The sequence below is a fragment of the Leuciscus leuciscus genome (genome assembly GCF_965113295.1).
Source record: "Leuciscus leuciscus genome assembly, chromosome: 1".
NCBI classification, from domain to species: domain Eukaryota; kingdom Metazoa; phylum Chordata; class Actinopteri; order Cypriniformes; family Leuciscidae; genus Leuciscus; species Leuciscus leuciscus.
The window spans coordinates 48888170-48902666 of record NC_138725.1 but is presented as its reverse complement, the minus strand read 5'-3'; the positions used below and the strand labels follow the sequence as shown (position 1 = coordinate 48902666).

Genomic DNA, 14497 nt, shown 5'->3' with positions numbered 1-14497 from the left:
TCTATGGCTTTGACCCGCTTCCATCCTTAAGGGAACTAACTTTACCGTGCTCCGACAGCTCTCTAGTGGTCGGGAGCATTTCCATTGTGTTGCGGCTTTATTTTGTTGTGTTGTGGCTTATTTCCATTGTATTGTGGCTTATTTCATTTAATTCCACGCTGTGGTAGTAGCGCGTAAAAGCATTCTAGAGTATAAATATGCAGCTATAATGGACGTAGGTGATTTTGAATTAAATGTCAATGGTTAGCTACATACTGTTAAAACTTATCGTGGTGTTGATATATTTTTTAGACTGTTGACTCAGAACAGTGGCATGGAAAACGAACTTTTCCCACGCTCCGACAGCCCTCTAGTGGTCGGGAGCATTTCCATTGTGTTGTGGCTTTATTTCATTGTGTTGTGGCTTATTTCCGTTGTGTTGTACATTTTCCGTTGTGTTGTTTCTCATTTACGTTGTGTTGCGGCAATTTCGTTGTGTTGTGCACTACTGGGCCACCGTATATATCTATTTCCGAGTAAAACTGCTCTTCAAACAAGGAAAAAAAGTAGGACGGGGGGACTTGAGTTTGACCAGAGAATGTCTAATAGGAAGAGAAGTCCGTCACTGACCAATCAGCATTCATTAGCAGAATGCTAGCGTGTTCCGGCCAACAACGGCCCAACCTGTAAGAAATCAAAAGGACATAAGTACTCATTCATTCGACTTTTGGACTATAATCTATATTGAACTTGTGGAATCAACAATAAAATCTATGTTGATTCAGTGACAAGCAGGAGAAAGAGATACATTTAGCCGTCTAGCTCCATAGACTTCCATTCAGTCTGCGCTCGCCCGCAATCACCTCCAGTGGAATTCTAATGGAACTGCAACCAAGATCGATACAATGGGGCTAATACGCGGATTTCACGCAGCCGCCATTTTGAAATCGAAAGTGAGGCTCCGGTGGGCGATATTTTTTTTCACAGGATGGTAGGGGAAGACTCATGAATATTCATTAGGGAAGTCATCCCTGATTGGTCTTAACCCCAGTGACGGGTAGGTTTAGGGCGGGGTTAGGGGTAGGTCATCAGACCCCCAGTGGCGGGTAGGTTTAGGGGTGGGGTTAGGGGTAGGTCATCAGACCAATCAGGGATGACTTCCCTAATGAATATTCATGAGTCTTCCCCTACCATCCTGTGAAAAACAATATCGCCTCCGGTGGGAAGAACCCCGGAAGTAAAGATAAACAACAATGTCTTGGACTACCAACCTGAAGCTGCTGCCGCGATTTACACTATTGGATGTTAATATCCAATATAGGATATGTATATAGTTCATTCCTGCTTCTTTTTTTACTTTCTGAATTATATATAAAAAAAATATAAAAAAATTTAATTTCACTGTATATAGTCTAAAGTATGAAAGAAATGTATGTACAGTTTTAGAATAACTCATTTTATACATTGAACACAACAATACGCCATCGCATTCACGACTCTCCTGTGATTAAAGGCGACACTTCCGGTTTATTTCCCACCGGAGCCTCGCTTTCGATTTAGCGTATAGGAAGTGCCAAGGCTTTCCGTAGACGGGCTCTGGTTTGACTATACATAGTTCCCACAGGCCAATTAATGTCACGTGACCTCCCCGGAGACGCCATCTTTGAGGGCATAAGCTGCTGTGTTTACAAAGTTTTAACATAGACAGTATAGAGTTTTACAAGCAAATTTCGAATATTTCTTTCTATTTATAATGTTACGAAAATCACGAAGAGACAAAGTGACAGAGATTATAAAGAGACTCTATTAACACAAGACAGAGAGAGGTACAATGCGAACATTTCAGTCATAAATGGTGTGGATCCGTATGCGCTAAACTGAGCACTGATTTTGCAGCTTTGCCTCAGATACAGTATTATCCATGTGTACCATTATCTGGTATTGGCTAGGAGTTTTAACACATGTGAGCAATTCCGAGCCTGGAAATATGTGCATGAATATGAATACACGGCATGAAAATAAACAAAACTCGCGTGCAAATTAATTAATGTAACGGTTAATGCGGAACTACTTTATACGCGGGTTCTTTAGGGACATAATCTGAGATTGCAAGGCTGGAATGTGTGTGTGCGTGTGGCAGAGTGAAAGAGAGAGTCGCAGGCGCGATCGAACAGTGGAAACAATGTTGTTTTTGTATGTTTTTAATACCTCGTCATCATTTTGTATACAGGACATCATTCAAACTGCAAAGTGTTAACTTATATTTGTGTACACTCGCAATAAAACACAACAAATTCTTGCGTGTTTTGAGGGAGTTTCTTTCCTGTTTATCCTCGCCAGCCATAACCTCCATCGTTGTTCTGACGCTTAACGTCACATTCATGAAATCTAATGACGGGTATACTGTAAAATCCAAATTTAACTGAACCTCCGGCACGATTTGAAAATCCATTGACCGAGCAGGAGATGACCATTTTCACTTTTTATCACGAAATTAACTCTTTTCAGCTTCTTCTTCTAATGTTCTGCCCACAGCATGCCCACAGAAATGGCGCAGGGTCGGCAAATGCCCGTATGTTGTGACGTCATGTGGGAACTATGTATAGAGGGTTTTCACTACACGTCATCAATCCGGAAGTCGGCCATTTTGGAGGCACTGAACGTAAACAATGCCACTGAACTGAACGGGCTTGCATATTTGGCTGATTATTGCTGCTGAAAAATGGTTGTGTTTTGGTCTGTACAAATCGGTCGCACCGAGAAAAAACATTTTGAGTTCTATAGACTGCCGAAAGTTAAAGAGAAGAGTGCAAAAAACTGATGAAAGATTGCGTTTTTGGTTGAGAGAGGCACAGCATCAGCCACATGTGTAAATTAAGCGTTGACTATGGCTAAAATGTTGACGTAAAGTAGTTCACTATGGCTACATTCACACTGTCAGTCCAAATCCGATTATCTTTGTATCCGATTGGAATATGATCTAAAATGATGTCCACACACTGTATCGCAACTGTTCAGATCCGATTTGTGTGTCCATGCAGCTCTTTGACAATACGGCAATGATGTTGCGTTGATGGAGGGGTTTGCATTTGCAATAAAAATGTTGTCTTATTTAAATTTTACAACATGGAAATGTGTAGCCGCCGCGCTGGACTACTGCGTCTTGAGCCTGCTGCAGAACTGTAGGAGGCTGGTATGCACAACACTTTTTCTGCGCCGGTTTCAAAAATAATAATTTTCTGCTCGTCCGGCACTTTGCAACAACACAGCCTTGTTTCGGCAGCGACTTTCAGCATGTTCCCTATAACAGCGTCTGATGTTTATATTTTACGTGGCATGAGAAAGTCACATAAACCACGCGAAATCCGATCACAGCGTTCAGACTGAAGTGGATTTCCTGATATGTGATTTGAATAGGATTTCAAACCACATATGGATGTTGCTTGAAACGGATTTCATGTGCTTTTTTTGGACTGACAATCTGAACGTAGCCAATGTCGGGATTAGAAATAGAAGGAAGAATTACAGTAAGGACTAGAGAAGCTAGCTCGTTCGGATATTTTCCACATATTAACTTAAGTTTGGAAGCTCTTTCCTGCTTACTAAGTCCTTTTCTATATGATTTTGCAGCTTCCATGTGTTTTTTCCGTGGTTTAGACATCATAAATTAGAGTAACAACAATGTGTTCAGTAGCACATAAACAGTGCAATCCATGCCGTTGTTTACATCCGAGTACCTCCAATATGGCCGCGCATCCGGGTAACTGACCAAATCGTGACATAGGTGCAAACCCTCTATAAAGACATGATTGGATGGTTGTGGTTTGCTATTGCTGTGATGTCATGTGAGTGACAGGTTGCCCCACCCTTGCGCCAGTAAACACGTAATCAGAGAAAAGATTTCACTGCAGGACGGTTATGGAAAGGAAAAATTTTAAATTACAAGGGCACATGAATTAAAACAATAATTATGTGCACGGATAAATCATTTATAATAAACAGGCTCCTGCATAAAAAATATTCATAAAAATGCATACAAATGAATAGCCCTATTCCATAAAAAATTTCTATTTTGAGATAATTTTTGAGATAACAAAGTGAACATTTCAGATTTAAATTTCCAGTTTACACTCATAGGACTATTTCTTGTTCTGCAACTTTAATATTTTACAACTTACGGAACCTTAGATATGGCCAGGTTATTTTTACACAGTTGCACAAGACGCAGAAAGAAATGCTTACATCACACGCACGATTAGGTGAACATGACAACAGCAGACTCTAGGACCCAGTCCACAGAACACCGCCTAGTCGCGTTTCTCCTTCTTATTTACGTCTATATTGTCGTACGCTCTGCTAGAAGCGTGTTCCGGTGATCAGAACTGAAATCTGAAGGTGGAAGAGAATCATTGGTTTAGTAAGTACCATTTACACTTAGTTTATATCCAGGAAACATATTATGGCAGTTAAAGGATTTGGATGTTTTAGTGCTAAAGGCTGTTAATTAGCCTCTTCAGATAAAGATAAATATTTGCACAGATCTTGCAGGACCTCGTTGAAATGTTAATTTGATGTAGGCTAATGAAGCGGAGCTGATGTGCTATGAAATTGAAATCTGCATATGTAGGCTATATTGATTATTAAAAAATCGACATTGCACATAAAGCCACACTTCATAATAAGGCTATTGTAGATATAGATATCATGCATGATAAATGATGTACTGGGTATTTATGAACTTAAATATCCTTGCATCTCATTGTAAATGTGGACTGCGCATGAGCCTGTCCCGCATCCATGCAGCATCCCTTGATATTCCCCAAATAGCCTACAAACGTAACAGGTGACTCGAAAATACGTAGCTAAGAATTACGGAACACTGACGTTGTGAAAGGGCATCCAATGTTTAAAACAAAGAATAGTGTTATACCAGAAGATTTGGATAAAATATTAAGTTATTAGAGGCTTGTTTTACACTTAATGCGTCGGACCGCGTAAAAGTGCCGCTATTGCGCATCTTACATTGTACGTGACGAGGAAGGGCATTTAAGATTCCATTTTAACCAGGTGAGTGCAGACGTAGACAGGCAGTTCATTAGAGCCGAATCGAGGAATATTATGAACAATAAAGCTGTGGCAATACAATATTATAGTGTTAGCCATCCATCACTGTAAAAAATAAATAAATAAAAAGACACAACAATTATAGGCTACATTTTAGATATACAAAGAAGCTCAGAGATGTATCACTCATCGAGATAACCTAATAAATGATAGTCTACTTTTTATCATTATATGCAAGACATAATAAAAATGTCATAATAACATTTTCTCTAATTCCTTTTTCAGTAGTAGCGGCTCCTGGCCATAAATTTGGGTAGGGCAGATTCTGAGTCTTAGCACTAGTTTATGATTAACATTTAGTAAGCTTTATATTCTAATTAATCGCTGAACACATCAAACACACCTTTGGCAGAATTCTGATGTCCTTGCGTTATTCAGCCTGAGGGTGGCGCTCCAATGATGATTGACAGACGCACAGAATGTCATATTACGGCGAATTCAATTCACACCGCACCAAAGCACCGCACAGACAAACGCCAACAAACAAGTTGGCAGTTGGATTTAGAATTATGAAAAATAACTGTTCACACTGCCCCAACAGACACCAAAATTAAATATTTAACACATAGGCCTATATAACAACTGCAAAGCGTCTAATTTGTAAACAAAATGATTTACGCACTAAATCCAGCATAAACTCCGGTACAATTTGCATATTTTTAAACTCTCAAGACAGATGTCACATCCCGAACCTAAAAGCGGTTGGCTGCCGACTGCGTTTTTCGCTTGATATTTGCATAAAGTTGATAACTGGCCAATCTTTTGTCATTCATTCTTGTTCTGGAGCGAGGTTTACGTTAGGTCATGGCTGCCAGAAATCTGCCCCAGTGGCTTTCTATGAGAGCACGCTGCAGTTCCATTTTCACCACATTTACATTGGAAATTTGATGTGGCGCTGTAGAGCTGGAGGGCTCCCCCGCTTATCATAAATACATGCGTGTACACAGTAGCCTACACGTAGGCCTACGTCTGCATGATGTCTGTTAAAGATCACTTCATCTGGAAAGCATCTGCTATTTACTAACATCTGATCGACGTCTTTAAGATCAGTTTCACATACATTCTAAATCATAAGCATTTTAAAGACATTTTCTAAACGTCTATTGACATCTGACAGGAAACGTCCTATTGGCCTAGACATAATTGCAGATGAGCAAACACTCATAAAAAAAAAAAAACCGTCTTCCAGTTGTAAACTCGCACATCAAATAGACGTCTCCGTGATGTACATGTGCTATCAGGGTGCGCTACATTTTAATATATTCTGCTCATACAAAATCTGAAAAATAATTGTTGCAGTATGCTGAACACCTTTATAATTTATTATTAATTCAGTGCATATAGAGGTCTATGTGTGGATGAATATTTTGTTGGTCCCTGACATCCGCGGCTGTTTTTCAGTAGACTGTTGGTGGAATTTCAGAAGAAAGAATAAAGCCATTAAAATGTTTGCATTGTGAAATTATAATTTTTACATCAAATTATTTTTTTGGTGTGAAAATATGACCTGTGCATTTTATTAACAGCATTGTGAGACCTGTACAAAACATTTTATTACTGCAATGTTGCCCTTATGTGGAATATTTCTGTTAATCAGATTTTTTTTAAAATAAAGTATAATGAAGTATAATCAATTTATGTTTTTATGGATTTATGTTAACTATATTATAGTCATGTATTTGACAGTAAGAGAATGGAATGTGCTCCAATATGCTGAGCTGAGCCTCTCGTTTTGACATTAGAGAAAATATGGGATGAGCTGAGACTTCTTGTTTGACTTAATAGGTTGGGGCCTAAACAGACTGGAGTCATAGCCAAAAATGGTAAAATGTTGATAAACAATAGTGGCATGTTTGAAATATATTAGCCACGCCTTAAGGGAGAGCATATGGAAAACTGTATATAAGAGTGTGCAAAGACAGACTCTATAGTTGCTCTGCAGACTTTATATCTCTGATGTCTTCTGGCATCAAAACCCAAGATTTCGAGAGTGATTCTTCAAGGAGGCAGCAGAAGACACGACACAACTCGTCTGCTTTGTCATTTGACTGAATGGGATTTCTGGTATAGGGTCCTGAAGGCAGTATTATTGACTTGCATACTACAACTTATTCCCCTAAGAACATGTGTGTGGTTGTCTGATTTTTCCACAGAGCAGTAGAGCATCATGGGTGGCGTGGCACTGGATGACGGAGGTTGTAAAGTGAAGGCCCCTGATGGTGGCTGGGGTTGGGCTGTGCTTTTTGGTTGCTTCATCATCACAGGTTTCTCCTACGCCTTTCCAAAGGCCGTTAGTGTTTTCTTCAAGGAGCTGATTAGAGAGTTTGGGGTGGGCTACAGTGACACAGCCTGGATCTCCTCCATCCTATTGGCTATGCTTTATGGCACTGGTATGTTCTTCACCACCAATCAAACAAAGTCTTAAAGGTATAGTTGACCCAAAAATGAAAATCCTGTCATTTTTTACTCACCTTCATGTCAAACCTGGATGACTTTCTTCATGGGAACAGAATGTCTGAACTGTTTTTGTCCATGTAATGAAAGGCAAATGCGTATAAAACAAGACTGGATCCTGTTGACCTTATGGACAAAAAACACATTTCTTCAAAATATCTTCTTTTGTGTTCCATGTTTGGAACAGCATCTTTATTTTTGGGTGAACTATCCCATTAATGTCTTGTAAATTATTTCAAACCAGATTCAGACAGTTCAGATGTACATAATTACTCTTCGCAGGGCCTTTATGCAGCATTTTAGTGAATCAATTTGGGTGTCGTCCAGTGATGTTGGTGGGCGGCCTCTTTGCATCGTTGGGAATGATCTTGGCATCATTTGCCACGAGCATCATCCACATTTACTTGTGTATAGGAGTCATTACAGGTACTTCATTTACTTCTTTATTGAGTGACTGATGTCTATCCAGTGACATGTAAACATTTCTATCGTCTGATTCCAGGTCTTGGACTGGCTCTGAACTTTCAGCCATCACTCATTATGCTGAATCGATATTTCAGTGAGAAGCGTCCGCTGGCTAACGGCCTGGCAGCGGCTGGGAGTCCGGTGGCTCTGTGTTGTCTGTCCCCTCTGGGGCAGATCCTTCAGTATGAATATGGCTGGAGAGGGGGCTTCCTCATCTTGGGAGGGATACTGCTGAACTGCTGTGCTTGTGGAGCTTTAATGAGGCCTTTACTCCCACCAAAGATGTCAGAGACTCCTGGAGTTGAAAACGCACCGGATGATGGCGACAAGAAACCAAAACCCAAACCCAAAATGCTGGACTTCAGTGTTTTCAGAGACCGGGGCTTTGTCATTTACACCGTTGCTGCCTCCATTATGGTGCTTGGTTTGTTTGTGCCTCCAGTGTTTGTGGTGAGCTATGCCAAAGAGCTGGGAAACGAGGACACGAAATCCGCCCTACTGCTTACCATTCTGGGTTTCGTTGACATTTTTGCACGGCCCACGTGTGGCATCATCGCAGGACTCTCGTGGGTTCGTCCTCGCTGCGTCTACCTATTCAGTTTTGCTATCTTATTCAATGGCATCACAGATCTGGTGGGCTCCTTGTCTAAAGACTACTCCTCTCTGGTGGTGTTCTGCATCTTTTTCGGCATCTCTTATGGCATGGTTGGTGCTTTGCAGTTTGAGGTCCTCATGGCTGTTGTGGGTACAGAGAAGTTCTCAAGCGCCATTGGTTTAGTTCTCCTGTTTGAAGCCATTGCCGTGCTGGTTGGACCTCCATCTGCTGGTAAGTGTTGAAATTTCACTTTAAACTAAAAATGGCTGATACTGTAGGTTAGCTTCCTCTTAAACTAAAGCAGGGTGAGAAATATCAAATTTGTTACTTTATATGTGAATTTAGTTTTCGAAATAATTTGATTAGCTAAAAACCGGAAAGAACATTATATGGCTGTGGTACAAAAATGCATAATACACAATGCACATGTTCTGCTGGAAGTTTTATTTACGTAAATTATATCTATCTATCTATCTATCTATCTATCTATCTATCTATATATATAATATGTTATTAAAAAAATGATATTTCACAATATCACAGTTTTTACTGTATTTCTGATCATATACATCTTATATAAATTATTTAGGCCTATATAAGATAATTTAAAAAAAAATTGAATAAATTTTTTATGTGGACTAAAAGTTTTGTGCACTAAATCAGCCTTAACAAAAGCTGACATCTCACCAACTAGTCAGTTATGTTATGCATGTCATGTTTTGCACATCCCTAATCATTAAACCTTGATACACTTACTGTAATCTATTGAGAGTCTTTGAATGCCATTGAAACCTTGTTCTCACTTTGTCAAGGGCGACTTTTGGACTTCACTAAGAATTACATGTATGTCTTCCTGCTGGCTGGGATTGAGGTTGTGTTGTCAGCGTTAGTGCTGGCCATATGCAACTTCCTGTTCATAAAAAAGAAGCCCGAGGCACCAGAGGCTGCAGTGGAGGCTGGAGAGACAAAGAATCACTCCTGTACGCCACCCATAAAGGAGCCACACAAGACCAGTGGAAACTCAGAAAAGCCAAAGAATTCGGGTGATCCGAGACCTGAGAGTGTTGTGGAGGATTCAACAGAAGTGGAAACATTTCTTAAAGTTAAAGATGGGCAGAAGATGAACGTCACCTGTAGTCCAGAATCTGACCTCTGAAGGACATCAAGACTTTGCCCTTTTCTGCGTACGAAAAGGTTGTAAAGACACAAACAAGAGATTGAGAGTTGCAGTGTTAATGTGTGTCTGTGTAGTCTGATGTGATATCCTAATGTGTGTGCTGTGACAGATGAATATTTAATCAATAATAGAGGCCTACACTGCACTCATGCTGTTCAAAATATCGCATTTGCACTGCCACACAGAGATCTGGACAAGCCACTCTCTGTACGTCTGTAGCTCAAAACCACAGACATTTCTTTGACTGACACCTACGTTAACCAGGTTAAAGGTGCTGTAAGCTATTTTCTTATGGAATGGTTTGGAGAAAATTATTTTATCTACTGAAATGACTACTGAGATATCACACCGATCTCTGTGACAGACATAAACAGTAAAAGAAAAAAAAATGGCTCCGTTCAGACGCTTTTTTTAGCCAAATCGGAAAACGTTTGAAAGCGCTTTCTGCCGGTCAATCAGTCCATAAATGACAAACCGGACACTGAGAGTGTGATAGATTAACTTGGAAGAGCAGCTTTCATGAGTTTGGAGGGGTGCCAAATGTTTGCAATTTTGGCTTACACAGCTGAAAGTTCTAGAAGAACAAAAAGCGAAAGGAACAAAAAAGGACCAGGAACATAGTAAATATGAGCCAAGCTTTTAATTGCCCCTTTTAAATTTAAGCAATACTTGAATATTGCCTGGTCACCATGGCTACACCAAAACTGCACGGTTTGAGAAAGAGGCGGCGTGTTGCAAGAGGTAGGGACATTTAAAAAAAAAATTCAGATTAGAAAAATAATAATGTATTTATAATAAATACTGCAATATTCCATAAAAAAAGAGAAATCTTTTGTTTTGATTTCATGGTGACTTAAATATCATTACAGCGCCTTTGACTAACATCACATCATCACAAAACTCAAGTAGCCTAACAGTTAGACCGCTATCACAGGAACAGAAAGTTTGATCATACTCATATCAGGAGAGACATCAGATATCTGAAGTTTCCACTTCTCACACAAAACGCTTTTGTAATAATAGTATGTCCCTATCTCTAGACGATTATACTTCGGGACCTCATGCAATATGTGAAGATTGTGAACTGCTTTGTTTGTGTGCGTTGTGAGCAGTGCGGTCCACTGGCTTAAGTAGACATCTGAAAATGCCATGATTTCCAGCATAAAGATCAGTACTGTTATATTCCTTTAGTATTATTAGAACATTCCATATAGAAAGATACTGTAATCCTGCTGGATTGGCACCTGCCACTTACCTTCACTTATTATTCTTTTGTATGTCTCAATGTCAAAGGACAGAAACAGGTCCGCTGAAAAGCTTATGTTAGTTCAATATAATTGTATTAGTCAGTATAAGATTGTACTGTGAATTCCTTTTCTGACACTGTACTTTTAACTTGTCACTGCTATGCTGAGATTGTCAGCGTAGTGAAGTAGAGAGCAGGTATCTCTGCATTTGTGACTTCATTTGAAGAGTCCTTTAGCAATATTTGCATTTACCTGTTTTTTCTCCTACTCTGAAGGTCAAACAAACCTGAGCTGTTCAATAGTTTAATCTCAAAAAAATTTTTATTTTTAATATTCACCAAAAATGCACCAAAAATGAATGAAAACCTAAATGTAAAGGACTCAAAGTACTGAAACTGTTTCTTTTATTTTTAGAAAATGATGACAGAAAAGCATGCAGTGTGTCCCACTGTTTTGTTGTAATAGAAATGAGGTTTGACAGCACTGCCTAGTGGCAATAGTTCTAATTTTATACCAGCATCAGATCCACTACTGGTTAAACTACTTACCAGACTGAATATTTGTAATTAAAAAATAATAATACATCTTCAGTGCAGCTATGAGAAATTTAGACTCAGTAACCCCAGAATCTGTCAAACTGCCCTTCCACTGTGCCTATCTGAGTCAGGCTGGGAAATATTTTGTAATTTTTTTTTTTCTTCATTAGTTTACGTTTAAGAATGATTGTATTATTTGATAATGACCTCTCCTCTGTCTGCTGAAAACATAAACCCAGATCTGCTCAATAAATGTTGAATACACGTCAGTTGTCTTTTCAAATATTTCTTCACGGGCAAAACGAGCCATGTAGCCTAGGCTACTGTACAATGCCATAACCATTTTATAGCGACAGTAGTCATTTACTCACCCTCATGTCCTTCTGAACTCATAAGGCCTTCGTTCATCGTCGAAATACGTTGATATTTTTAATAAAACCTAAGGGATTTCTGTCCCGCCATTAAAGTCTACGTATACCACCAAAACTTTTGATACGTCAGTTTCTGAAGCTCTGTGTGCGCTGATCAATCGATCACGTCCCTTCAGAAGACTTGGATTAAACCGCTTGAATCATAAGGTTCACTTGTGCGTTCTCTTTATTCACTTTTTGAAGTGTTAACGTTTGTGTTACACACTCAATTTTCCAGGTTTTATAATAAATATCTTAATTAATGTTACGAAGACGAACAAAAGTCTCACGGGTTGGGAACGACATGACAGCGGGAACATTAACATTTTTAATAGGGGGAGAGTAAGAAAAACAAATACAACTTACAAGTACTTAATTTATTTACACATTTTAAAATACACAAATACAGTGGCAATACAAATGAGGAAAAAAATCTTCCAGGGAAGGAAGATTTCTATAATTCCACCTGATACAGCACAGTGTGATGCAGAAGGACTGGCCAAGCAGTCGTGTGTAGAATGAACCAGAAAAATGAAATAGAGAAATCCATAATAGCTCGATCCCGACAAAGTGTACTTGTGCCTACATTTAAACACCACCAGTACTGGAGCGGCTGTTTCTGTGAGACCACCAGTGGAGAGAAAATTACTAACTTATCAAATCTAGAACAGAACAAAGTCCCTCTCACCTCTCTAAGCACTAGCCTTTTCCCCAAACTCACGATACACACACACAGACAGTGGCTATGAAAAAAATGGTACTTTGCCATCACTAGAAACATCCTATATACATGACAACAGAATTTTCAGAGTTTCACCACTAGACCCCCCACCCCATGACTACAGAAAAAGCCTACGCTCTACTATGCTGAATATGGACAGGCAAGCTCACCTTCCATGTCCTCCGTGACTTATAGCACCAGTAAGTCAAGGGACCACACTTCTGAAACAAGGGAAAAGTAGTACTAAAAGCATTGGTAATACTCAGTAAATAAAGTTGAAGAAAAACAAAAACCTGCATCTCAACTGTTAAAAGTTTCAGTCAAAAGAAAATCAAAAAGAAATCAGGCATGGCTTAAATGATGGCTGGTGTTCTCTCATTGAGACAAGCTGGCATTCCAAACCCAAACACAAATGTGAAAAGAAAAAGTGCCAGTTTGTTTCAACATATTCCCAAACCTGTCAGATTACCAGGAGTTTTTCCAAGTTTATACCCTCTGGTTAGAAAAACGAAGCCCTTTTCTCATTATTAGACTTCCTAATCTGCTATAAATATATTTTCGTGACACTGTCCAACAGTCTTGTCCCAACCACGTGTGCCTGTGTTACTGTAAAAGCACTAAGTTTAGTTTAGGGGGTAAAAAAAAAAGAAACAAACAGCAACATTAATAACATCAACAACTCTACAATACAGGCATTTCACAGCTTTTGAGAAACAAAAGAAAAGCTTAAGGGAATGCAATAAAAAAAATAAAAAAACAATGACCAAAACTAGAGTTGATAAAGAGGGCCAGGTTGCTGTGTGCAAAGAAAATAAAAATTCTAAAAACGGTATAAAGGTGGTACTGTGGGAACAACTATTCGAACCATTGCTGTGTGATTCTCCACCTGGCCTTCCGCATAATAAACTACAAAAAAAAGACATAAAAGTGACACTGTCTTCATCCTGCCACATTAACAAACAGGCTTTCAAACAATTCTATTCAATTCGATGCATGTTTCATTAAGCTTAACGCTGTTAAATGAACAAAAAGATAAGATTCATCTGCAAAAGACTGTAGCCAGTGTGAAATCAATTTAATCTCTGTTGTACATAAACAAAAAGACAAAAATAAAATGTTACGGTAAGCAAAATGTCAATGGCTATCAGTACAGCTGCATTCCAAGCTGTGTAAAAGTAATTTTTTTTGCAACAGGAGAGAGGGTGAGCCACACTATCAGAGCCATTATACATGGCTTTAGCCAAGACGCTCTGCTTTGCAAAGAGGCCTCTGGACGGCCCTCTCCTCCTGGTGTGTGTCAGAGGGCCAAAGGCAGCGATGACCAAGAATCACGCCCCCCCCCCGCCCCTCCCACCTTGCCAGCGATTGTCTGGCAGAAAGTGATGTTAACAAGCACAACCGATGTGCCTTTTTGGAGTTAGAGTAGGTGTGGATGTGAGGAAATGTTTGTGGTGTAAGTAACAAAAGAAGAAAAGAAAACCAAAAACTGTCCATCTCTCAAGTTTTGCGTGACTCTCAAGTGTGTTTAATTGCATTAAGAGGAAGGAGGAAATGAAGTCTCTGTTTCGATTTGATTTGCTGAGGTTGATTTCACATGGTTAGAGGCTGCTGGAGAAGCCCTAGTGCAGATCAGGGCCGTGGTTGGTCTGCTCTTGAGGCGTGTGGAGGGTCTCATCGAGGTACGGCAGACTGCAGGCCGCTTGGGGTGACGCGAGAAAGAGCCTGGGGTGGAGAGGAGAGACAGACACACCAGTTTAGAAGTATATCTATATATAAGAGAATATCTCAG

At 39.5% G+C, this 14497-nt stretch overlaps 2 protein-coding genes across 3 annotated transcripts in view; one reads left to right on the top strand and one right to left on the bottom strand.

Annotated features, from left to right (window-relative positions):
* Positions 1–3784: 3784 nt before the first annotated feature.
* On the top strand, positions 3785–13477 carry slc16a3a (solute carrier family 16 member 3a). 2 transcript variants are annotated; one of them, XM_082165914.1, is made up of 5 exons: positions 3785–4396; positions 7262–7493; positions 7840–7983; positions 8060–8848; positions 9430–13477. In XM_082165914.1, the coding sequence occupies exons 2-5, from the start codon at positions 7271–7273 to the stop codon at positions 9771–9773; spliced, it is 1500 nt and encodes a 499-aa protein (XP_082022040.1). In that variant the 5' UTR covers positions 3785–4396; positions 7262–7270; the 3' UTR covers positions 9774–13477. The 2 variants fall into 2 exon arrangements, with proteins under 2 accessions (XP_082022040.1, XP_082022039.1); XM_082165913.1 differs by having other exon boundaries at positions 3786–4396; positions 7257–7493.
* The window catches only part of csnk1da (casein kinase 1, delta a), a 33483-nt gene continuing 31335 nt past the window's right edge, over positions 12350–14497 (bottom strand). The window contains exon 9 of the mRNA XM_082165954.1: positions 12350–14430. Within this exon, the coding sequence (XP_082022080.1) occupies positions 14380–14430 (51 nt within the window). The 3' untranslated portion in view covers positions 12350–14379. The remainder of the gene's footprint in view (positions 14431–14497) is intronic.